Consider the following 26,602-nt stretch of genomic DNA (forward strand, 5'->3'; position numbering starts at 1 on the left):
TGGGAAGTGGAGTCTCTGTCCGTCCCAGCGGGTGGCCCTCACCCCTCCCTGGCCCAGGGGCCCTGCGCTGACTGCACCACGCCCTGTCCCCTGGATGAATGAAATGAAAGCGTGTGACCACCTACCCACACACCTTGGCAGAGGTGCACTCCACACACGGCGGCCCCCACCCAGGCACGTGAGCTTGGTAGCACCTTCTAAGCGGTAACCCGGGAAGCAGGAGAAGGTCAGTGCGTCCCCGACTCCGAAGTGAAAGCCGATTCTTCTGCTGAAGGCAGGGACGCCAGGGTCATCGCATGGCTCTAGGTCGTACTCTGAGACAGGAAGGGACAGAGCATATGTGGGAACGTGTGTAAACACTCAAACATTACTTGGTAAGAATCCAAAGGTGCTATTATGTTTTAAAAAGTAAACCACTAGACATATATTTTTTTTTTTTTCCCAGACTGCTGTGACTGTCACATGGATTGTTGTTCTTTGTACTATGGGTTTTCACATGACAAATGGAATAACTTCTAGTATTTAAAAGGGCTTCTCTGGTGGCTCAGAGGTTAAAGCATCTGCCTGCAATGTGGGAGACCTGGGTTCAATCCCTGTGTCGGGAAGATCCCCTGGAGAAGGAAATGGCAACCCATTCCAATATTCTTGCCTGGAAAAATCCCATGGACGGAGGAGCCTGGTAGGCTGCAGTCCATGGGGTCGCAAGGAGTCGGACACGACTGAGCGACTTCACTTACTCACTTTCTTATAGTATTTAAAAAAGTAGATGTAGGGACGTCCCTGGTGGTCCAGTGGGAGACGTTATGCTCCCAAAGCAGGGCACCCAGGCTCAATCCCTGGTCAGGGAATTAGATCTCACATGCTGCAACTAAGAGTTTGCATGCTGCAACTAGGACCCAGTGCAGGCAAATAAATAAATATTTTAAAAAAACAGATGTATAACATTATAATAACCTGATCCATTTAGAACTGTAACTTTACCAGTATGGACTTATTCTAGTGACACATCTAATTGCTGAAGTCAGTTACTGTCCTCTTCTTAAAGGTGATTTGGATAAACAAGACCCAGTGGAGCAGAAACTAAAAGCAACATCACAGGGTTTTGCTGGTGGAAAATTTATCATAACCAATTCCACTCCTAAAATGCACCTCAGTATGGAACAGCAAAACTGTAACCTGCCTATGTTTCAATTTTAAGCCATGTTGAAACGCAATAGAAATGCAATAGAAAATGTTCTGGAAACTGCTGGAAATTTCTGCAAACTACTCAGGTGCTAATTTAGTAATCAAGAAAGAGGAAAAAAAAAAGATTAATGTCTGCTGTTTTGCTGCATTGGGGGATTAAATGTACAAAATACCAGTGCTAATAACACTTTATATTTGTCTCAGTCTATGGTGTTGATTCCTTCAAGCCTCAATTATAACAGCACAGTTGCATCTGCAGTGTCATTGGTCTCAAGGTCCAGCCTTCAGACCCTTTTTCTCCTTCTGGCCTTTTCCTTCAGTGTCTAATGCCCAGTGCTTAGTCAGATAGGATCAAATGGTGACCACCAACAGGGATTTGAGTGATAGAAAGAGTTTCAAAGAAGTTAAAGTGACAGTTAAAGAATGAGCATTATTGTGATGAAGGGGAGACAAAAGACAGGTTTTCCTAAGGTGGTGGGAAAGTGTGCTGGTTCTTCTGAAAACAAATTGCTTCCCCTTCCTGATTTCCAGCTCTCTTAACTGTGGATTCTGTATTCTCAATAAACATGGTAAATTCAACTATCATTCCCCCAGTATTTCTCAATTTAAATCCACGTTTTCCACTCCCATCACCCACAAGTTTAATCACTGGTGTCCTGACCTCATAAGAAGAAATCTCTTTCCCCATTTTTCCCTTGTCTCACCCAATTGACTGGCCAACATGTGAGTGGCATGCTTGCCACATTGTCTTTGTCCTACTTTTCATTTAGGTAAAAACTCTATTCTGGATCTCTAACATAGTCAAACTACTCTGGTCACTCTGGAAATATGATCATTAATTTGACTTATTTTTAATATGACCCAGAAAGGGGAAAAGTAATATCATTTAATTCAACCCAATAAATATTTATTTGTCATACCAAAACATAACGGTAGCCTTCCTAGGAGGAAGAACAGACAGTACTGGACCTCTGGAGGGAGGAGTTTGCCTGGTGAGGGATGAAGAAAGGCTTTGAATGAAGAGGAAACCACATCTGTAAAGGCACTGAGGTGCCCAGATTCTCATCTTTTGTAGAGAATGACCAGGAAATTATGTGAACTCACAGAAAGTTGGCATTCAGAAGGCAGAATCATAGGAGGTATGCTGAAGGGAGGTTGGAATAGTAAGTGGACACAGAGAATGGTCAGAAATGGACGCTCAAGGCAGAGCAGATGCATCTGGGAAGGTGCACAGCCTGACCTAAACATTCTAGCCTACTGAGTTGCTCTCTCCCCATATCCCCTCATTATCTGCAGGGACAGATAACGTGTGATACATACAGACAAGCACGACTCCTTGGCTGAGTTCTTCTCTCCCAATACCCCTTCATTATCTGCAGGGACACTGACTGGGAGACACAATTGACAAATGATCCTTTAATGTCTGTGTGTGCAGGTGCACTCAGGTGTGTCTGCTCTTTGTGACCTCACAGACTGTAGCCCACCAGGCTCTCCTGTCCATGGGATTCTCCAGGCAAGAATACTGGAGCGGGTAGACATTCCCTTCTCCAGGGGAATCTTTACAACTCAGGGATCAGACTCAGGTCTCTTGTGTCTCCTGCATTGGCAGACGGATTCTTTACTCACTGAGCATCCTAAGAAGTCACTTCAATAAACTTTCTAAAAAGGACAGAAACAAACCAGACTAACAAGGAAAAAAAAAAAAAATCCAGATATAAGAGCATACTGATTTGGGACCAATATCTGAAAAATCCTCAGATGGGCAAAGGCTTCATTTGCACAATAAAGTTGTTACTTCTTTGGGCAGAAAAAATAAACTCCATTGTGTTGGTGTCACTGGCAATCGTTCACAGCCCGGTTTCAGTGTATTTTGTTCTTAGCCTGACTCTCTGAGTGTGCATGTGTGATACAGAAGAGACAAACATGACTCCTTGTGCAAGTCTTCTAGACTGTGTTCTATGGGTTGTGTGCAAACGAATTGTTACACATGCTCAAAAAGTGTTGCCACTTTGGTTTAAAATTTAAAAATGCCTGCAATAGCTACAAAGACACAGGAAAGTGTGTGTTGCTGTTCCTGTTGTTCCCTTGCTTGTTTGTTGAGGAAGTTTATGGAAGGAGACAGCCAACTTTACACCCGCCCTCTGACTCCTGCAGTCAAAAGCCTCCCTGTAGCTGTGCCGCTTGTAGCTGTGTGGGGGGAGGGATGGAACTAAGAAGGACGGTGCGGAACGGATAGAGGTTGCGCGGACGCCTGGGAAGCATCTACAGCACAGATCCACAGACTGGCACCACTGCCAATTTCTGTCTTTGGAGTATTCTGTTTAAATTCATTTTGGATCACGATGAAAGGAGGAAGAGAGGGGAGTGATAGTCTCACAGTGATTCTAATTGAGATCCACCCCGGGAAAACACACAGAGAGACGGATTTAGGTATTAGCGTTAGGAAGATTTAAGTCTTTGATATAGAAAGTGGCCAATTTCATGATTACCATTGATTGTGGCAAATTTTGATGATACCAAGTAGTCTGAGCCTGTCTGGAAAGCTCCATTAATTCAGTGAAATAACAGGAAAAATCAACAAAGTCAGATTAAGATAAATGGCAATTGGTCATAATTACAGGGAGTATAAAATGATTCAGAGCATCTTAAAATCCCTAAAAAGTCTTTTTTTAAAACAACATTTCAATTTGAAAATCATACTTCAACAAAGCTAAAAAAGAGACTATTTCATTTTCTATATTTTAATGATCATGTGATATTTAGTAAGTGTTTATTGACAACTAATTCCTACTATGTGTAAGATACTGGACTGGAACTGTTTTGATGTGGAGGAGGAACAAGGAAATACTTCTACAAAGAGTTTTAGCCTCAGAACAGGAGATAACATAAATATTCAGATATTTTAGCAAAGAATCTGATGAGTTGCATCAAAAGTTATTAAGGAATTAACTGGAACAATAAAAATAGAAGAAACTACTTGTAATTACAGGACTCAGAGACCACCTTATGAAAACTGCTTTAGCTCTGGGCAATGAAACGTGATATGGGAAACAACTTTATTTGCCAAAGCATCAGATACACAAATGGAAGTTAATATAATTGTTTACACCAGTCAGTCATCTCCCAGCAGTGATTGCCTCTGCCAGCTGGAGTGCGTCTGAGACCCAGCAGGACATCTGACCCTGATGCTTGTCGAACACTGTTTGCTTACGTGATTAAAATTATCCCCCACATGTTTGACCAGTGAACTGTCTGTACTGGTTTTTCTCACCTGTAAAAATATATTAATACTGTTCTTAGCAATCTAACACATACAGACAATGGCTGAAACTACATAAACCTCTACATAAACCTCTCATAAAGTATTATCTATGTTTTATAATAAAGGTGAACATGTTTCTTAATTCGTTGCTTTAATGATGGCATTAACGTCAACAAGAAGCTCATCCTCGACTGTGCATCCTAAAGCTGGCTTTCATCGCAAGTACTGGGTCTCCTGGAAGGCAGGACCCAAACAATGAGACCACAGTGAATTCTGAGCACATTCCCCAGTAAGGGCAGTGTCCTCACAGGTTTTGGTAGCACTGATGACAAGAGGCTGAGACGGCAGTGGTATTAGCAAATTTGGGGGGGTGAGAATTTATAGTTGGCGTGTGGCAAACAATGTCTTGGCGCTGCCAGGCAACTGTTCATTGGTCTCATCTCCTCCACACCAACGAGGTCTTCCCACTGGTCAGCTGTTTACCTGTAAACACACACACACACACACACACACACACACACACACGTGTGCGTGCTCACACAATGGTAGAAATACTGCCCGAGAAGATAAGACACTGACATACCTGAAAACGTGATGTTGAAGCCCTCATAGGAAATGGAAAAGTCTGATATAAACCGAAGCTGAGCTGTGAAGTTTCCAAACAAACCCGCCTTGATGGTGTGAGGCAGCACCGAGCCCGTGAGCCTGGCCACCGGCTCCGAGAAGCTCCCGTCCTCGGTGATCAGCAGGTAGTCGTGGGAGCTCTCCAGGTGAAAGGTGTGGAAGACCATCTGGACTCCTGAGAGACAGAGACGGAGTCGGTGAGGGGGAGACAGAGAGAGAGAGAGAGACAGAGACAGACAGAGAGAGACAGAGAGAGAGAGAGACAGAGAGACAGAGATGGAGTCGGTGAGGGGGAGACAGAGAGAGAGACAGAGAGACAGAGACAGACAGAGAGAGACAGAGAGACAGAGACACAGAGAGACAGAGAGAGAGACACAGAGAGAGACAGAGAGAGAGACAGAGATGGAGTCGGTGAGGGGGAGACAGAGAGAGAGACAGAGAGACAGAGACAGAGAGAGACAGAGAGAGACAGAGAGACAGAGACAGAGAGAGACAGAGAGAGAGACAGAGAGACAGAGAGAGACAGAGAGAGACAGAGATGGAGTCAGTGAGGGGGAGACAGAGAGACAGAGAAAGAGACAGAGAGAGATAGACAGAGACAGAGACAGAGATGGAGTTGGTGAGGGGGAGACAGAGAGAGAGAGAGAGACAGAGACAGACAGAGAGAGACAGAGAGAGACAAACAGAAAGAGACAGAGAGAGACAGAGACAGAGAGACAGACAGAGACAGAGAGACAGACAGAGACAGAGAGAGAGACAGACAGACAGAGAGACAGAGGGAGACAGATAGAGAGACAGACAGAGAGAGAGAGAGACAGAGAGACAGAGATGGAGTTGGTGAGAGAGACAGAGAGACAGAGACAGACAGAGAGAGACAGAGAGAGAGACACAGAGAGAGAGAGAGACAGAGACACACAGAAAGAGACAGAGAGAGAGAGTCAGAGATGGAGACAGAGGTGGAGTCGGTGAGAGGGAGAGGCAGGTGGAGAGAGAGACAGGGAGAGAAAGTGCAAAGGGGAGTAAGGGGGTATTGATACAATCAATAACTGGGGAAAGAATTCTTCCTGGGCATCAAAGTCTTGAATCAAAATATAATCTTGAAATGCGATCTGAATTATGAAGTTTGAAAGAAAAGTACAGAGAACAGGCAGAGAGAGGATGGCTTTAGGAATAAAAGAGAGAAGAAGGAATAAACAGCAAAACCCAGTGTTTCGGTGTATATAGGTATAGATACAGATACAGATTAGACACAGGGAAATGCAGAGCTACGGATGCAGGTTCTGACACAGATACATAACTAAACTCAGCAGCGCGGTTCAGTGAACTCTGCACAGCCCCTCAGGGCGAGCATTTGTGACTAAAGAGACAAGGACCAGACCACTTCCCAACTGATAGTAAACACGTCCTTTAGAAACACCAGGCTTGGAGGTTTAATATAGAAACTTGCACAAGGGAGGGTAGAGAGTTGTGAAAACCTGGTTTCATGTCACCCTTTGGGCATATGATCTCCTAGTAGCTATACTCACAAAGCATTATGTCTGAATTCCTGTACATAATGAATATAATTAACCATGAAGAGATCTTTTTAACAAAAATACTTATTTTTATGATTACAAAACCCTGGTCACTCATAACTTGCTTATTCTTTTTTTCTTTTTCAATTTCCTTCAAAGCCAAGTTCTCCTTAACATATAATTACTCATTTTGTGTAATAATACTCATCAGACTCAGAACACATGGCAAGTACAAGAATGAGGCTTAGATTTATCATGGAAATGAGAAGTTAGATAATCATTTAGCTCCTTTTATTTAAGTGTTATTCACATTTTGTATAATGCATGCCTCTTTTCTTTAGCATTGCACCTGATTTTCAAGCTTATGTTCACAAGCAAAAAGTTGTTCAAATTATCTGATCAACAGAGAATAAAATAAAGAATCAACTTTTGCTTTAATGTACCAATAGTTTAGATTATTTTTCTTCTAGAATCTTATTAAAAATCACTTAGTAATTGAAACATATATGAGGAAATTAGTCATCTTACTTGTTCACACATCAATATTTTTTGTTCCCATGTTTGCATCTAGTTAATTATTTTATATTTTTGAAATCTGTAATATTCTTACCCTTTCCATGAGACACCTCAATGGTCCATGTACAGTTTAGAGAGTTTGGGTAAAAATCTGGAAACCCAGGAGAAAGAACTGTTCCACTCTTTCCATGGATGTATCCTCCACAGAGGGCTTAAATAATAAGAAATATAATTTTAGTATTAAAGTTTCACAATGATTGCTACAATAAAATACTTTGAAAGCGGCATTTAATTTGTACAAGGAATAAAAGAATATTTAAGGTCACCACTAGGAAAAACAAAACAAAACAAAAACTTTATTTTGCCTGCAATGTGTCAGTTCATATTCAAAGACCTAAGTAGTGCAAAATCTGGAAAGACATCACAGAGTAGGCTATAGCAGCTGAAGTGGAACCCTCCTGTGATGGTGACGTCTACGTGTCTGCTCGACTGCGTCACAGGATGCACAGCCGTTTGACCTGACTTTATTCCGAGTGCGTCTGTGAGGATGCTCTTGGGTGAAGTGATGCTGGAACAGGTGGACTGAGTATAGAAGGTGGCCCTCCGCTGATGGGGGTGGGCCTCTTCCAACAGGTCGGAGACCTGAGGAGGTCGAAAAGGCTGAGCGTCTTGTAAGCAAGACAGAACACATCTTGCCCGGCGGCTTTCACACTGGGACGTCAGCTTCCTTCCTGTTCTCAGTCTTGAACGGAAGCATCAGCTCCTTCTGAGTCTTGAGGCCGCTGGCCTCTGGACTGCAATTCACACCCTTGGGGCCCCTTGGTCTCCAGCTGGCTGACCACAGATCTGAGGGCTTCACAGCCTCTGTAATCATGTGAATCAACTTCTTATGACAAACTTCTCCATCTCTACCTACATTTCTGTATCTTGCAGATTCCAGTCCTCTAGAGCTGCCAGCGTTCTCAGCAGCACTTCACTGAATTTAAATCTTTTACAACAACACATGTCTTGTTCGATATGTCTCAGTCTCATTTTCGAAAGAAAGAAAAGAAAGTTGTACATAATCACTTGAGGGAGGAAGTCGACATGTTTAGGAATCAGGGTCCTGTGGAGGTTCCAGTGCTCAGACCTTGATGCCAGAAAGCGATGAGTTCAGATGCTGACCTGTCTCTGACTCTGCAGTCTTTGGCAAGTAGCTCATCCCCTACCTGCACATCTGTCTTATCTTCAAACTGAACACAGTGATAAAAGCCATCTCTTAGGGTAGCTGTTTATAACAACCAGCTTCATAGAACACAATTTACAGGGTCCCATGTGTATTAAATGGAGAAGGCAATGGCACCCCACTCCAGTACTCTTGCCTGGAAAGTCCCATGGACGGAGGAGCCTGGTAGGCTATAGTCCATGGGGTCGCTAAGAGTCGGACACAACTGAGCGACTTCACTTTTACTTTTCACTTTCATGCATCGGAGAAGGAAATGGCAACCCACTCCAGTGTTCTTGCCTGGAAAATCCCAGGGACGGGGGAGCCTGGTGGGCTGCCGTCTATGGGGTCGCACAGAGTCGGACACGACTGAAGCGACTTAGCAGCATATGTATTAAATACCCAAGACATTAACTGTTGACACTATGAATAGATCTTCATAGCATCACTATGTACAATACGCAAGTGTTCATCAACAGATGAATGGATAAAGAAGGTGCAGTACATATGTACAACTCTGCCATAAAATGTGAGCCAGTTCTGGTAAGGTGGATGAATCTACAGATTGAAGTAAGTCAGAAAGAGAAAAACAAATATAGTATATCAATGTATATATACTTGGAATCCAGAAAAATGGTATTGATGAACCTATTTGCAGGGAAGGAATGGAGACGCAGACGTAGAGAATGGACTTGTGGGCACAGTGGGGAGGGAGACAGAGGGATGACTGGAGAAAGTAGCGTCGGCATATGTACACTATCAGGTGTAAGGTACCCATCTTACACTGGGTGTGTGTTGCACAGGGACCCCCGTTTGACACTCTGTGATAACCTGGAGACATGGGGTGGGTGAGGGGAGGCTAGGGAGGAACAGGGCGTATGTATAATTTTGGCTGATTTATGTTGCTATGTGGCAGGACCCAACACAACATTATAACATTAAAATTTTAAAATGTTTTTTAAATTTTAATTTTTAAAATTTTATAATCAATTATAAAAAAAAATAAAAAGAGAAAGAGCAAGATATCAATCATTTAAAATTTGAATAAACTTCATAAAACCTAATTTTGCAAACAATTGAAGAGTGGATATTTATCTTTTCTTTTCTATCCTAAGTCCTATCGTGGTTTCCTGGGAATGCAAGAGCTGAACCAACAAGGAATCAAACTGGCCCAGGGGAGCTGGAGGGAAGGGCAAGGGACCAGGTTCAGCCCTGACCCAGTCTCCAGGTCCTCTGGACCCTTGACCCCCATGCTGTTCAAGGGCTCACTGTCACATGAATGTCCTGAATCACGTAAAAGCTGTTCCATAAATAACACTCAGAAAAGAATGAGCTCATTTGTAGAAAAAGTGATATTTCTCATCATGCTCACTCAGCATGTTATTTTAAGGAAACAGATAATTTCTTTGAATATGGAAACTGAGATCTAGGTAAAAGACAGCAAAATATAAATTTTTGAAAATAGTTCTAGAATATTTTAACAGGCTGAAGTTTTCACATCTTAAAGTTACATTGACTCATTTTATTATGAAAAAGGTAACATTAACATAGCATTTAACATTAATTTATTCAAAAAACAGTTAATGAGTACCTGCTATTTATGAGCAAAATAAACAAAAATCTCTGCTCTGGCAGAGTGCACATTCCAGCTGAAGAAGAGAGAATATGATATGAATGACTGATTATATTCAATGTTAGAAGATGACACATGTCAGGGAAGAAAGTACAGAAAGGAAGAACAGGCTTGGGAGAGAATAAACGGGGTCAGGGGGAAGGCCTAACTAAGGAGGTGGCCTGTGAAGAAAGACTTGAGACAGAAGAAGGAAGTACTTGATAATCTGAGGAAGAACTTGCTTGAAGACAAAACCATCAGGATGAAGGCCAGAGCGAGAGTGGGCTGCCAGGTGGGGAGTGGGCTGCTGGTTGTTGCTCAGTCCCTCAGTCATGCCCAACACCTTGTGACCCCATGGAATGCAGCATGCCAAGCTTCCCTGACCTCCACCATCTCCTGAAGTTTCCTCAAACTCATGTCCATTGAGTCAGTGATGCCATCCACCCATCTCGTCCTCTGTTGTCCCCTTCTCCTCCTGCCCTCAATCTTTCCCAGCATCAGGGTCTTTCCCAGTGAGTCAGCTCTTTGCATCAGGTGGCCAAAGGATTGGCACTTCAGCTTCAGCATCAGTCCTTCCACTGAATCTTCAGGGTTGATTTCCTTTAGGATGGACTGGTTGGATCTCCTTGCAGCCCAAGGGAACTCTTGGGAGTCTTCTCTGGCACCACAATTCAAAAGCATCAGTTCTTCAATGCTCAGCCTTCTTTAGGGTCCAGCTCTCACATCCATACATGACTACTGGAAAAACCATAATCTTAAGTATACAGACCTTTGTTGGCAAAGTGATGTCTCTGCTTTTTAATATGCTGTCTAGACTCATCACAGCTTTTCTTCCAAGGAGCAATCATCTTTTAATTTCATGGCTACAGTCACCTTCCACAGTGATTTTGGAGCCCAAGAAAATAAAAAGTCTGCTGGGGTCAGGGGGGGGAGATTTGGTGGGGAGGGTGGGGAGATAAGGGAGAGAGTCCTGGGCCCTGGGTCACAAGGGAGAGAGTCCTGACCCCCTGGATGGGGTCAGATCCCATCCAGGCCATGGCCCATCTCTGAGTGTGATGAAGGGCCACCTAAGGGCCCTGCACAGAGGATGAAGTGGGCCCACTTGGATTTTAGTTTGGGTGCTGGGCTGCTATGTGAGAAGGGGGTTGGGTGGCAGAAAGCAAAATGGGTAAGACCCTGGACAGAACATCAGCACAGATCTGGTGGGAAGTGGTCAGAACCCATCCATGTTTTGAAGGTAGAGCTGATAGTATTCCTTGTCAATGGGATGTGGGTGCCATGAAGGAAAAGGGAGATTGTAGGATGATTATAAGGTTCTAACTCTTGAGAGTCCCTTGGACTGCAAGGAGATCCAACCAGTCCATCTGAAGGAGATCAGCCCTGGGATTTCTTTAGAAGGAATGATGCTAAAGCTGAAGCTCCAGTACTTCGGACACCTCATGCAAAGAGTTGACTCATTGGAAAAGACTCTGATGCTGGGAGGGATTGGGGCAGGAGGAGAAGGGGACGACCGAGGATGAGATGGCTGGATGGCATCACGGACTCGATGGACATGAGTCTGAGTGAACTCTGGGAGATGGTGATGAACAGGGAGGCCTGGCGTGCTGCAATTCATGGGGTCGCAAAGAGTCGGACACGACTGAGCGACTGGACTGAACTGAACTGAAGGCTGAGTGGGAAAAATGGACTTTTGGAGAACCAGGTTTTGGAAGTAAAGCAGTTCAGTTTTGGACACACAGGGGCAATGCTTACTAGACATCCGTGCAGAATGGTTGGAGCTGTAATTGGATATGCAAGTCTGGGTCCCATGAGAGAGGTCTGGCCAAGGGGTAGAAAGATGAGATCATCGACTCTGTGAATGCAGATGTAGATAAAAAGACTAAAACCTGGGATGTCCCTATGAATAAGACAGACAAGTCCCTGTTTTTCCAGCTTACTTTCAGGTGGGCAAGGCAGATAAATTAATAAAAAGATAGCCAAGCATGGTTTATTATGAGAACAAGAATCGTAACTGGTTCTCAGAGGCAGGAGAGGTGACAAGAGTACAGCAGGACAAGTGATGGACATGCGGCCACGGCATGAACACTGAGTAAGTGAAGGAAGGATGGAGGCAAGACAGTCAGTCCCCCCAGGGTTAACAGTTTGCTCGGTGACAGGCCAGTAGCTGCCGATTTACCGCAAGGTCACTGGGTTCCTGCTGGTCTTTTAAGTAAAACCCTCCTCTTACAGATTCTCGGTCATCAGCTTCTGTCATTCCCACAGTCTCTCTCATCTTCTCAGACCATGCACAAAATCTTCCAGGAAATTCAAGTTTGCCAGCAAGTCAGTCATTGCTTCGAAGAACCAGAAACCTGCCTTCACTAATTTTATTTTAGAATGTCTTACTCTGCCTAGATTGGAGGAAGGCATAAGTTGAGGCATGTAGACTATATCACAGGCGCTAGTCATTTTCCACATGGGAGGTAACAGTGGAAGAGGGGGAGGAAGAAAAGGTGATGGAGGATTCTACTTGCTCCCTGGAAGATACCATTTATTTCCACGGCACCAACTCTAACTGAAGCTGAAACTCTAATACTTCGGCCACCTGATGTGAAGAGCTGATGCATTTGAAAAGACTCTGATGCTAGGAAAGATTGAGGGCAGGAGGAGAAGGGGACGACAGAGGATGAGATGGCTGGATGGCATCACCGACTCAATGGACATGAGTTTGGGTGAACTCTGGGAGTTGATGATAGACAGGGAGGCCTGGCGTGCTGTAATTCATGGGGTGGCAAAGGGTCAGACATAACTGAGTGACTGAACTGAATTGAGCTCTAACTTGTAACCTCACAGCTTTCAGATTCACAGTTTAAACTCTGATATACACTATTGCAGGCATGCTCAGTCAAGTGTCTGACTCTTTGGTGACCTCATGGACTGTAGCCCACCAGGCTCCTCTCTCCATGGGATTTCCCAGGCAAGAACACTGGAGTGGGTTTCAATTTCCTTCTCCAGGAGATCTTCTCGACCCAGGGATCAAACCCACATTTCCTGCACTGGCAGGCAGATTCTTCACCGCTCAGCCACTTGGGAAGCCCTGTACACTATTGATACCATGTATAAAATAGACAACTAGTGAGAACCTACTGCACAGCTCAGGGAACACTGCTCAGTGCTCTCTGGTGACCAAAATGGGAAGGAAACACAAAACAGAGGGGATAGATGTGTGCCTATAGCTGAATCCTGTTGCTGTACAGCAGAAACTTACACAACATTGTAAAGCAACTACATTCCAATTTTAAAAATAAACAAAACCTTCACTTCTTTCTCAAACCACAGCTGAACTGGCAATTGCCTGCTAAGCATTTCAGAATGAAACCTGTGGGTCCCTACTCTCCCCTCATTGCCTGCATTGTCACCTCTCACTTCTGAAAAGTTCTGTAACTGGTGTGTTTCACCTTGTTTGTGTCCACTTGACCTTCTGCCTCCTAACTCTTGCTTGTTCATTGAAGACACTAGCACATGAAAGCATACAGTATACTGGCTGATCTGTTTCTTTACTTTTTCTATTATTTCCTTTTTTTTTTTTTTTTTTTGCTTTAAACTGTTAATAAAGTTCTATTTAAAGCAAAAAACTTAATGGGGTTACTTTTCATTTCAGGTTATTTGTGGACTCCCCATGCCCGACAGAGGTTGTTTTTGTTCATTCATTCATTTATATGGAAATCCTTTCCTCAAAAGAAGTCTTCTACAGAACACTGTGATTTAAAAAAAAAAAAAAGTCATGGATAAATGAGAGCTGTTCAGTTGAGGTGGCCTTGCCCTTGTCCTGGCTTTCACCTCGATAACGGCACACGTTGTCTCAAATCTCTCACCCATGGAATTGGGGCCATGCTCGCATGACCAGCCTGAGCGGCCCTTGAACTGCCTTTGATCAGCACCCACCCTTGGCAAATAAACCTCTCTCCTTCAGCCCCTGCCAGCCATGTTTATGACTTTATGCCTGATTCTCACTGCTTCTTCACTTTCAGTGTTTTCTTTCCTCTCAACCTCATTATTAAAGATGCATCATGAAAGGTGTCATCCAAGCCTTTCAAGTTCTTTTATCTCTGTATTTTCAACCATTTGTCCTGTGTCTAATAGAGCATTTACTTCATTGGATGATTGAAAAATAAAGTCTTTCTTCTCGCTATTCTAATAGATTATGAACTTGCCAACTGTGTGCCTATAAAATCAGTGGTTTTCAATAAATGCTTGCAGAAAGAACAAAGAGTTTACAAAAATATTTATTAAATGTGGAAACTTTTCCAAAGATTTCTTATATTTGTTTTTCACCAAATAAAAGAGGGCCAATTTATTGCAATGTTCACTTTGCTTCTTCAAAACCTGAGTATCCAAAGCATAAATAGAAAAAAAATGAAATGCAGCAATGCTATTAATATGGTGTGAGAGATATTGATAGAGTTTACCTTTTTTCATGGTGATATAAAACATTCTAATTAATTCTGATTTCTTCTTTCCTTCCTGAGAACTGTGAATTCTTGAAAGTGTAAATATCCTATTGATGTATTATTTGTCACAATAAAAACCCATAGGGTTTAAGAGATGGCTTATGACTTGCAAAGGCAACAAAATAATTCTTAAGGTTAAATGAAAACAGTCAACCATGACAGACTAAAACCCTCATATCAAACTCTAAAATCTCCTAAAGTGTGCAGATTTATTAATCACCTTTATCATAAATGTATTGTTATCTGAGACACGTTACAGGGAATCATAAGCAAATAGTTTATGTTACCAATCTCTTGAGAAAGTTTAAACTCCAAATTTACATAAATTTAAATTGGGAGACAATAATAGATAAAATGCACAAGTCTAATGCACCTGATCATTTCCTATGGAAGGCAAATATATAGCATCTCAGATATTTGCAAAGCACACAAGCCCCTTTCCAATCTATGCCCATGCTATTTCTAGAAAACTTCCTTCTGGTCATTCCATTCTTTCCACTCACTCTTCTTCACTGAACCTCCAGGAATTTGCAGAAAGTTCCATGCTGATCAATTCATGTGAGCTTGCTCATTTCCTCTGCCTAGAACACATCTTCGTGTATTAGATTTTGAGAAATTCTACTCAGCACTGGATTCCCATCCCAGGGTTCTATTTTAGATAAGTTCTTCTTCAGCTGCTACTTCCTAGGGGAGACTGTATTAAATGATTAAATGTGAATACGTAAACACTACAGTCTGAATGCTTGCATCCCTAACACTCATGTTGAGATCCTAAGGTCTGAGGTGATGGATTCAAGGGTGCAGCCTCTGATATGATCCAGTTATGAGAGCTGCTGGTGATGGTTGTGGTGGTGATTCAGTTGCTCAGTTGTGTTCGAATCTTTGCGACCTCATAGACTGTAGCCCGCCAGGCTTCTCTGTCCATGGGATTTCCCAGGCAAGTATACTGGAGTCGGTAGCCATTTTCTTCTCCAGGGGATCTTCCTGACCCAGGAATCAAAACCACATCACCTGCACTGGCAACCAGATTCTTTACCATTGAGCCACCAGAGAAGCCCCACGAGGGCTGAGGTCTCATTACTGGGATTGGAACCCTGATAAAAGAGGCCCCAGAGTGCTCCCTCATCCTTTCCACCATGAGATTACTCAGTGGGAAGACTGCTGTCTACACCTCAATATAGGGCCCTGTAAGAACTCAGCCATGCTAGCAGCACCCTCATCTCAAAGAGTCATCATCCAGAATAGTGAAAGATAACTTCTGTAGTTTATAAGCCACACAATTGGCAGCATTTTGTTATAGCAATTCAAGTGGACTAGAAATATATACCATTTGATTGACTGGATTATAAGTGCAAAAGTTAGACTTTTAGAACTACGGGAGAAATGGATGTCAGAAAAGCTAGTCGTGCTAGTGACCTGGAGCAAATGCAGAAGAATTCCGGTGAAGGTGGAGTGCAACCTGGTCTTGCAGGATGAGGATGACTGGATAGAAATGGAAAATAGCCTTGGATAGATACTAAAACGTTTAAACAAAGCAAGTTGCCAACATCAAGTCAACAACAACTTCTGCATATTGTTCTCCTTTGAGAAGAGTCCATTCAAAATGACAGGTTTCAGGTGGGTCAGGATAAATCTGTCATTTTCATATGTCAGTTTTCTTCACCAGATCGAGAATCTGTTAAACAGCTGATCTGATGACTGGGCTGTCTGCTGCGTTGGACTAGCGCCATCCTCCACCCCCACCCAGCGGTGGAATCATGATCAGGGGACCGCACGCTGTCAGTGTCTCCAGCTCACACTGGGAAATCTACAGTTGAAACAACTCAAGAAGCCCCACTGGAGCAGACGCTCAATCGGCCTGCCTTAAAAGCACGTGTACAAAAGAGAGCAGCCTGTACAAGTCTCATTTCTAGATTCCACTTGTAGCTCTAGCCCATGAAATAATTAAAGCTGCACAGTGACATTCAATAGAGCCATGAATTTTTATACCATGTAAACATTTCAATAAAATTATGCATATGATTAACTTACAAATTTTGGATTAGGTGATATAATAAAATATATCGATTGATATTCATTTATGTGTGAATAACATGGAAGTCTTTTAAGGGTTAGGCCCTTATTGTGCTTAGTAAAATTGTTGTTAGTAAAGACTCCAAATAAGGAGTGAATATTTTGGTACAGTATTTAGGTCATACTCAAGTTTTACAAATTTTTAATTAGTACAGTAGCTAGTATCTTTCTGACACTAGTAGTCATAAACATGAATTTTATTTACTTTATTACTAGAGTTCTAATACAAAAATAAAACATGGCAACAAAATTTCAAATAACCCCATAAAATGAAGAGCTAAAAAGTCTTTCTTCACCCTCCCTGATAGCCTACTAACATCCCAAATAGGGAAGAAATTTTCCTTTCAGTTATAATTTTAGATTATAAATGTATAATTGTAGCTATAACTTTAGGTTGTGTATTTCCAGGCATTTCCTGTGCATACACTGTGAGGTTGTCTGTTGTTACCTACAAGTATGTGCTCACACACATGATACACTATGAGTTGTTTTTTTTCTCCCAAGAAACTATATTATTTACATTTCCCAGTAATAATGCAAAATTAACATGCAGATTCCTAATCCCAACGAATCCAAATAATATGAACTTTCCACTTCGTTTTGCAAATCCAACAAGGGAGGTAAATTACTGTGTTGTACTTGCAGTTTCCTGATTCCTGGTCAAAATGGCTTACACCATTTATTGGCCTTTGTGCACTTCTGGGAGTCATCAATGCGTTTGTTTCCCTCACAGATCTATTGGTTTATTTGTGCTGTTTATTTTCCTTCATTTGTTTATTGGAAAAAGTCCTTTAAAATCATATTACACAGACAGTGCAATTACTTTCTCTAATCTGACCATTTTCTTTTACCTTTAAAAAATTTTAATGGAACTTTTTGATGCATGAAACAGGGCACTCAAAGCCAGTGCACTGGGACAACCCTGAGGGATAGAATGGGGAGGGAGCTGGGAGGGGGTTCAGGATGGGGACACATGTACACCCACGGCTGATTCATTTCAATGTATGGAAGAAAAACACTACAATATTGCAAAGTAATTAGCCTCCAATTAAAATAAATAAATTTTAAAAATAAAAATAATTAATGGAACTTTTAATTTGTATATAGTGAAATGTCAGTTTTTCATTTATTGTCTCTAGATTTCTTTAGAAAGTTTTCTAAGAATTAAAAAGTAAAATTTCTTAATGGACAAACTGCTTCACTGACTGTGCTTAAAGCCTTTGACTGTGTGGATCACAATAAACTGTGGAAAATTCTTAAAAAGATGGGAATCCCAAGCCAACTTATCTGTCCTCTGAGAAACCTGTATGCTCTTCAATAAGTGGTGCTGGGAAAACTAAATAGCTATGTGTAAAATAATGAAATTAGAATATTTCCTAAATTCATACATAAAGATAAACTCAAAATGGATTGAAGACCTAAATGTAAGACCAGAAACTATAACACTTTTAGAGAAAAACATAGGCAGAATACTTGATGACATAAATTAAAGCAAGATCCTGTATGATTCACCTCCTATATTAATGGAAATAAAAGCAAAAATAAACAAGTGGGATCTAATTAAACTTAAAAGCTTTTGCACAGCAAAAGAAGCTACAAACAAGGTAAAAAGATAACCCTCAGAATGGGAGAAAATAACCACAAAGGAAACAACTGATAAGAAACAATTTTCAAAATATAAAAGCAGCTCATACAACTCAATAACAGAAAAACAAACAACCCGATAAAAAAAGTGGGGAAAAGCCCTAAACAGACATTTCTCCAAAGAAGACATACAGATGGCTAACAAACATGTGAAAAAATGTTCAACATTGCTAATTATTAGAGAAATGCAAATCAAAACTACAGTAAGATACTACCTCACACAAGTCAGAATGGTCATCATCGAAAAGTCTACGAACAATAAACGCTGGAGAGGGTGTGGAGAAAGGGAATCCTCTTACATTGATACAACTACAATGGAAGACAGTATGGAGACTCCTCAGAAAAGCTGTGGTACATATATACAGTGGAATATTACTCAACCATAAAAAGGAACACATTTGAGTCAGTTCTAATGAGGTAGCTGAAACGAGAGCCTATTATACAGAGTGAAGTAAGTCAGAGAGATAAATATACATGGTGTATACTGACACATATATATGGGATCTAGAAAGATGGTACTGATGAATTTGTTTGCAGAACAGCAATGGAGAAAAAGACTGAAAAAAGACCTATGGAAATGGAGAGAGAGGAGGAGGGAGAGGGTGATATATATGGAGAGAGTAACATGGAAACTTTACCATGTGTAAAATAGATAGCCAATGGGAATTTGCTCTATGACTCAGGGAACACAAATAGGGCCTCTGCAAAATTCTAGAAGGGTGGGATGGGGAAGGAGGTGGGAGGGAGTTTTGGGAGAGAGGGTACATGGGTGTTTCTATGGCTGATTCTTATTGATGTCTGACAGAAAACAACAAAATTCTGTGAAGTAATTAACCGTCAATTAAAAATAAATAAATCAAAAAATAAGCAACAATGAGACATGGAACAAAAGACTGTTTCAAAATTGGGAAAGAAGTACGTCAAGGCTGTATATTGTTACCCTGCTCGTGTAACTTATATGCAAAGTTCACCATGCAAATGCTGGGCTGGATGAATCACAAGCTTAAATCAAGATTGCCAGGAGAAATATCAACCATCTTAGACATGCAGATGATACCACCCTAACAGCAGAAAGTGAAGAGGAACTAAAAAGCCTCTTGATGAAGGTGAAAGAGGAGAGTGAAAAAGCTGGCTTAAACCTCAGCATTCATGAAACTAAGATCATGGCATCTGGTCCCATCACTTCATGGCAAATAAAAGGAGAAAAAGTGGAAAAATGGCCAATTTTCTTTTCTTTGGCTACAAAATCACTGCAGATGGTGACCACAGCCAGGAAATTAAAGTTCCTTGAAAGAAAAGCTATGACACACCTAGATAGTGTATTATAAAACTGATGAGTTTGCCTACAAAGTTCCTTACAGTGAAAGCTATTGTTTATCCAGTAGTCACGTATGAATGTGAGAGTTGGACCATAAAGAAGTTTCAATGCTAAAGAATTAATGCTTTTGAATTTTGGTGCTGGAGGAGACTCTTGAGTTCCTCGGACTGCAAGGAGATCAAACCAGTCAATCCTAAATGAAATCAACCCTGAATATTTACTGGAAGGACTGATGCTGAAGCCAAAGCTCCAATACTTTGGTTCCAACTTATTGGCAAAACCCTGATCCTGGGAGAGACTGAAGGCAAGAGGAGAAGGGGGCAACAGAGGACAAGATGGTTGGATGGCATCACTGATTCAATAAACATGAGTTGAGCAAATTCTGAGACACAGTAAAGGACAGGGAAGCCTGGCATGCCACAGTCCATGGGGTCTCAAAGAGATGGACATGACTCGGTGAACGAATAACAACACAAGGACAAAGGCAATGGCTCATGCATATGTAGACACCTATGTGACAAAACAGACCACACATCAGAGAACAGGCAGTACAATCTTATTAATAAATGGATCTAGACACTACATCGCATCTGCCAAATATATTAGATGGGTTTAAAGTATATATTTGACATTAAAAAAAAAAAACAACAACTAGCATTTGCTTTCAGGGTGATGAACACATCCTTAATCATGGTGATGGTTTCATATATGTATAGGTGTCTCAGAACATAGTAAAATTTTCACATTAAACAAGCAGTTTATAATATTTTAATTATACCTCAATAAAGCTGTTTAAAATTTTAAAGGTTTTCAGAAGAAAACAACAGAATATCTTTATAACTTGAGGGTAGTAAGCCTTCTTAAACACTATCTGTAAAGCACCAATCACAAATGAATGCATTGAACAAGTAGATTATTTTCAAATGAAAACATGCTATTCTTCAAAAAATAACCAAGAAGAGGAGGAGGACAGAGACAGAATGAGAGAAAGCATTCACAATACATGGATTCAACAAAAGAGAGGTCCCCATATACATAAGCAAGGCTTATTATTCTATAAGAAAAAGGTATGTTACCCAATATAAATAGGAGGAAAGAAACAAATTATTCATGGAGGAGGGTGTACTCTTAGCCAAACAAGCAGGAAAAGGAGCTCAAAATAACTCAAATGCTCATACAAAGTATCATGGAATAAACAACAGTGGTTTATACAGGGAAACATAGATGAAAAGAATGGAGGAGGAGCAGTTAAATGCTTTGCCCTGGATGTCACAGTGTATGACTGAGTGAAAGAAGCTGGAAATAGCAAAGAAACATCCTGTATGACTTCCTCCACATAGAATCTTTAGAGACAAGGGAACTGTAGCCCTTGTGGGAGCAGTGACTGGGATGAGGCAGGACTCCTGGGTTGCTGGTCACATTCATCTACTGATCTGTGGGCTTGATCTTATACAATATGCTTGCTGTGTATAGAACTTCATTCTATAAATAGAAGCTCTACCTCATAGAGAAGATTCTAGGTAAACTTCAAGCGCTAAACAGCCATGTTTTTAAGGTCTAAGAACGTTCAAACAGAAGTCCCGTTTCAGTCACACCCTGAACCAACCCATAAAATGCTCACCACCCAAACCGTTTAAATAATTTCTGCGCACGTCTTCCTGGTTCGCTGCTCCTTTGCGCTCCACCTACCGTCACAGCTGGGCAACGCGTGGTTCCACTGGTGGTTCCGCTCACAGACCAGGGGCTCGTCGTCACTCAGCGTGTAGCCCGGGTCACAGCTGAAGGTCACTGTGGACCGGATGCCAAAGTGACTGCCGTGTCGATGCCCGTTCACGGGGATCCCAGGATCAAGGCAGGAGTCAGACTCCAGAGTCACACCTGGACACACAGGGAAAATCATCATATGGGGACCTTCCTGGGTTATAGAAAAGATAGTCAGTATCTGTGCCATAATACATACAAAATATTCCTAGACGTGATCAGACCTGGAAAATTATGGAAATAAATCCAGTAACTCATTCACGTGAAGACAAATACATTTTCAAATATTTGCTTTTTCTGTAGATAGGTGTATTCTGTTACATTAATAACAGGTAGTAGCTAGGGAGTAAAATCTTGAATAATTTGCTGACCTCCCTGAATTTCTCTTCATCTGAAAATCAATCAACTGTACTAAACAAAGTCTAAGTCTGTTTTCTGTCTCTTATCTCTCCTCCTTCTCATATTTGATATACCAGTAGATTTTGGCAATCATACTTCAACTTTCATATTTTTGCATACATTCACCCAAGCTCATACACACATCAGGCGAATTAAAACTGCACTGAGGCTGATTTTCTAAAATTGCATTCCACAAATCCATACTTTATTTTTTCAAATTTGCACTTAAGTCAGCCACTTTCAAGATGGCTATAAAATTAGCCTATGGTAAAAGATGTTAAAACATAAAGTGCTATATAAAGTCAAGTAATGATGATTACATCACTTCAAGAGTTTCTTTGCTCTGTCTCTAACATTCCTCTTTATTTCTAGAATAATACATTTTAAAGGATGAGGAAAAAAGAGTAAGGGAAGAGAATATCATTGCAATGTTTAGAAATTCAAAGGGATTAAAAAAAAATAGACTTATGGATTTCCCTGGTGGGTCAGTGGTAAAGAATCTACCTGCCAACACAGGAGACATGGGTTCAAACCCTGATCTGGGACGATCCCACATGCTGCGGGACAGCCAAGCCCATGGCCACAACTACTGGGCCCGAGCCCTAGAGCACGGGAGCCACAGCAGCTGAAGCCTCAAGGCTCTGCAACCTGGGCTCTGCAATACGAGCGGTCACCACAGTGAGAAGCCTGCACGCTGCAACTAGCAAGTAGCCCCTGCTTGCTGCAACTAGAGGAAGCCTGAGGAAGACCCAGCATAGCCAAAAACAAGTAAATAAATAAAATTATTAAAAAAAGACTTGCTGTTGCTATAACTCTCTCAATAAGATTCAAAATATTGCAATTATGACAAAGTATTAGTGAAAACTCTTAAATTATTACCAGTATTCAGATCATTTAGTCTCCTAAAATGATATTTGGGATGTTTCTGATCATCACATATATTTTACCAAAGTTTGAGTGACTTATCTTATGAATATATCCTCCCTTATTCAGTCAAATACACACTGCCACCAAGGAGTGCGTTTCTTAGATAAATAAGTGATGCGGTTTCCTTAAAGCACCACCATGTGATCCAACAGGTGGAGAAACACAAGCAGGGAGGGCACTTTCATTGAGACCTTTTGCTGAATTACCAAACCTGAGGGACATTACAGGAACCCTTAGAACTCGCATCTGGTTTCAGAATTGGCAGGATGAACAAACTTTGCACTTTGTAAGTCTGTGCTCTTTACCCCTCTGGTTAACAGACAGCAGAGAGGACTAGTACAGTGAAATGTACCAAAGGAAAAATAAGTGAAACAATGAAAAGAAAAAGAAGTGGAAAAAAAAATATACAGCAGCATTATTCCAAGAATTTTTTTCTTAAAAATTAGTCATTCTAACTAAAATCCTCTAACCTATGCCTCTCATCTTAGCAACAGGATATTATTGTCATGACTTATTGCCAAGTATGGCAGCAAACGCACACATTTCACACCCCTGCCTGAGCTGCAAATACACCAACAGGAGATGGCCAGCATGTGCCCCAAGACCCGTCACCCACCTGGCTCCTCTCTCTCAGTGTGTGCACACACACATTCATATTCTACACACACACACATTCACTTTTTGCACACATACATGCACACATTCATTTTCTACACACACACACATTCTACACACACCTACATTCACTTTTCACATACACACACACTTTTTACATATGCATTCACTTGCTACACACATCCATTCACTTTCTACACGAACACACACTCCCTATATACACACTCACTTTTACACACTCTTTCATTTTCTACACACACATTCACTTTTTACACAAACACACACATTTGGTTTCTACCCACACATTCATTTTCTAAACACATATAATTCACTTTGTAAACACACACTTTCATTTTCTACACACTTTCATTTTCAGCACACACACACTCACTTTTTATAACACACATTCACTTTCTACACACTCATTTTCTACACACACATTCAATTTCTATGCACATTCACTTTCTACACATACATTCACTTTCTACACAAAGACATTGACTTTCTACACACACATTCACATTCTACACACTTGCATAACTTAGATTCTACATACACACATTCACTTTCTACACACACAGACACTTTCTACACATGCATTTACTTTCTACACAAACACACACTTCCTACACAAACACACACACTCACTTTATACACACACATTCACTTTCTATGCATACACACATTTCCTTTCTATACACATTCACTTTGTAAACACACACTTTCTACATACACAACTCACTTTCTGCACACATTTTCACTTTCTACACACACATTCACTTTTTACACATGCACTCACATTCTAAATTCATACATATTCACTTTTTGCACATACACATCCACTTCCTACACAAACACACACACTTTCTACACACACCCCCTCACTTTTCACAGTCACACACTTTCACTTCCTATACACTTTCAATTTCTACAGACACACTCTCAATTTCTACACAAATACACTCTCATTTTCTACACACATATTAACTTTCTGTACACACATTCACTTTTTATACATACCTTCACTTTCTATACACACACAATCACATACTACACACACATGCATTCACTTTCTACACAGACACATACGTTCACTTTCCACACACTCACTTTCTAAAACACTTTCTCTTTCTACAAACTTACATTCACTTTCTACACACACACGCACATTTATTTCTACACACACACACACATTCACTTTCTACATGCATCCACTTCCTACACACACATACTAGCTTTCTACACACACTTTTACTTTCTACAGTAATGCAGTTTCACTTTCTAAAGACACTTAAATTTCCACCCACAAACATTCATATTTCACACACACACAGTTTCTACACACACACACAATACACTTTCTACTGACAAACACACATTTACTTTCTATACACAAATTAACTTTTACACACACATTTACTATCTACACATACACATTCATTTTCTTCATGCACACATTCACCTTCTACAAATGCACATACTCACTTTCTACACATGCACACACTTACTTTCAACACACATTCACTTTCCATACAAACACAACTCACTTTCTACACAAGCACACTTTAACTTTCCACACACATTCACTTTCTACACAAACACAACTCACTTTCCACACACATACTTCCCACATGAACACACTTTCAGTTTCTACACAAACATACTTTCACTTTCTGCATATTTTCACTTTCTACACATACATGCACATTCTAAACCCACACATGTTCATTTTTTACACACATTCACTTCCTACACAGACACATATTCTCTTTCTATGCACATTCACTTTCTTTTTAAAAAATCAATTAATTTATTTTAATTGGAGGCTAATTACTTTACAATATTGTAGTGGGTTTTTCCATACATTGACATGAATCAGCCATGGGTGTATATGTGTTCCCCATCCTGAACCCCCCTCCCACGTTCCTCCCCATCCCATCCCTCAGGGTCATCCCAGTGCACCAGCTCTGAGCACCCTGTCTCATGCATCAAACCTGGGCTGGTGATCTAGTTCACATATGATAATATACATGTTTCAATGCGATTCTTCCAGATCATCCCACCCTTGCCCTCTCCCACAGAGTCCAAAAGACTGTCCTATACATGTGTCTCTTTTGCTGTCTTGCATACAGGGTTATCATTACCATCTTTCTAAATTCAATATATATGCGTTAGTATACTGTACTGGTGTTTTTCTTTCTGGCTTACTTCACTCTGTATAACAGGCTCCGGTTTCATCCACCTCATTAGAACTGATTCATATGTATTCTTTTAAATGGCTGGGTAATACTCAATTGTGTATATGTACCACAGCTTTCTTGTCCGTTTGTCTGCTGATGGACATCTAGGTTGCTTCCATGCCCTGGCTATTGTAAACAGTGCTGTGATGAATATTGGAGTACGCATGTCTCTTTCAATCACTTTCTATGCAAACACACACTCACTTTCTACAGCCACACTTTCATTTTCTACACTCACACACTCACTTTCCACACACCTTTAATTTCTACAGACACACTTTCACTTTCTACAGACTCATTCACTTTCTACACAAACATTTCACATTAATGCACTGACAGTCTCATTCCACACCAGCACAGGCATAAACTTTCTAAACACACACATACATACTCTACACACACATTCATTATCTACACACATTCACTTTTAAGACACAACACACACATTCACTTTCTAGGTACACTTTCACTTTCTACATACTCACATTGACTCTACACACACATTCCCCTGCTACACACACATACACATTCATTTCTGTACATGTATACATTCAGTTTCTACACACACACTCACACATTCACTTTCTATACACACACACCTTCGCTTTCTACACACACTTTCACCCTGTACACTCACATCTTCTTTCTCTACACACACTTTCACTTTCCACACAAACACACTTTCAATTTATGCGTATTCACTTTCACTTTCTACACATTTATTCACATTTTAAACTCACACACATTCACATAACACACAGACATTCACTTCCTACACACAGAAAATATTCATTTTCCACACATGCAGTTTTGCTTTCTACAATTCACTTTCTACACACACTTTCACATTTAACACTCATAAGCTTTCACTTTCTACACACACACACATTCACTTTCTGCACATACAGGTACTTTCTACACACTTTTTTTCAGTCCTTATACACATACAGTTTCATTTGCTACACACACACACATTCACATTCTACACCAACACAAATCACTTATACACACACTTTCACTTTCTATACTCACAGCTTCATTTCTACACAATACACTTTCACTTTTTATACATTTTTACTTCCAACACAAACATGCACTTTCTAAACTCACACGTTTATGTTTTACACTCATACATCTTCACTCCCAGCACAGACACATATTCAGTTTCTACACACATATTCACTTTATACACAAACATAACTACTTTCTACACACAAA

General features: G+C 40.9%; 1 protein-coding gene across 1 annotated transcript in view; it reads right to left on the reverse strand.

The window, feature by feature from the left end:
- The window catches only part of CSMD1 (CUB and Sushi multiple domains 1), a 1,658,099-nt gene that overhangs the window by 364,908 nt on the left and 1,266,589 nt on the right, over positions 1–26,602 (reverse strand). The window contains exons 18-21 of the mRNA XM_052661250.1: positions 21,132–21,320; positions 7,196–7,312; positions 5,031–5,246; positions 126–314 (exon numbers count right to left, since the gene is read on the reverse strand). Coding sequence (XP_052517210.1) covers positions 126–314; positions 5,031–5,246; positions 7,196–7,312; positions 21,132–21,320 — 711 coding nt within the window. The remainder of the gene's footprint in view (positions 1–125; positions 315–5,030; positions 5,247–7,195; positions 7,313–21,131; positions 21,321–26,602) is intronic.

This window comes from Budorcas taxicolor, chromosome 24 (assembly GCF_023091745.1).
Source record: "Budorcas taxicolor isolate Tak-1 chromosome 24, Takin1.1, whole genome shotgun sequence".
Classification (NCBI taxonomy): domain Eukaryota; kingdom Metazoa; phylum Chordata; class Mammalia; order Artiodactyla; family Bovidae; genus Budorcas; species Budorcas taxicolor.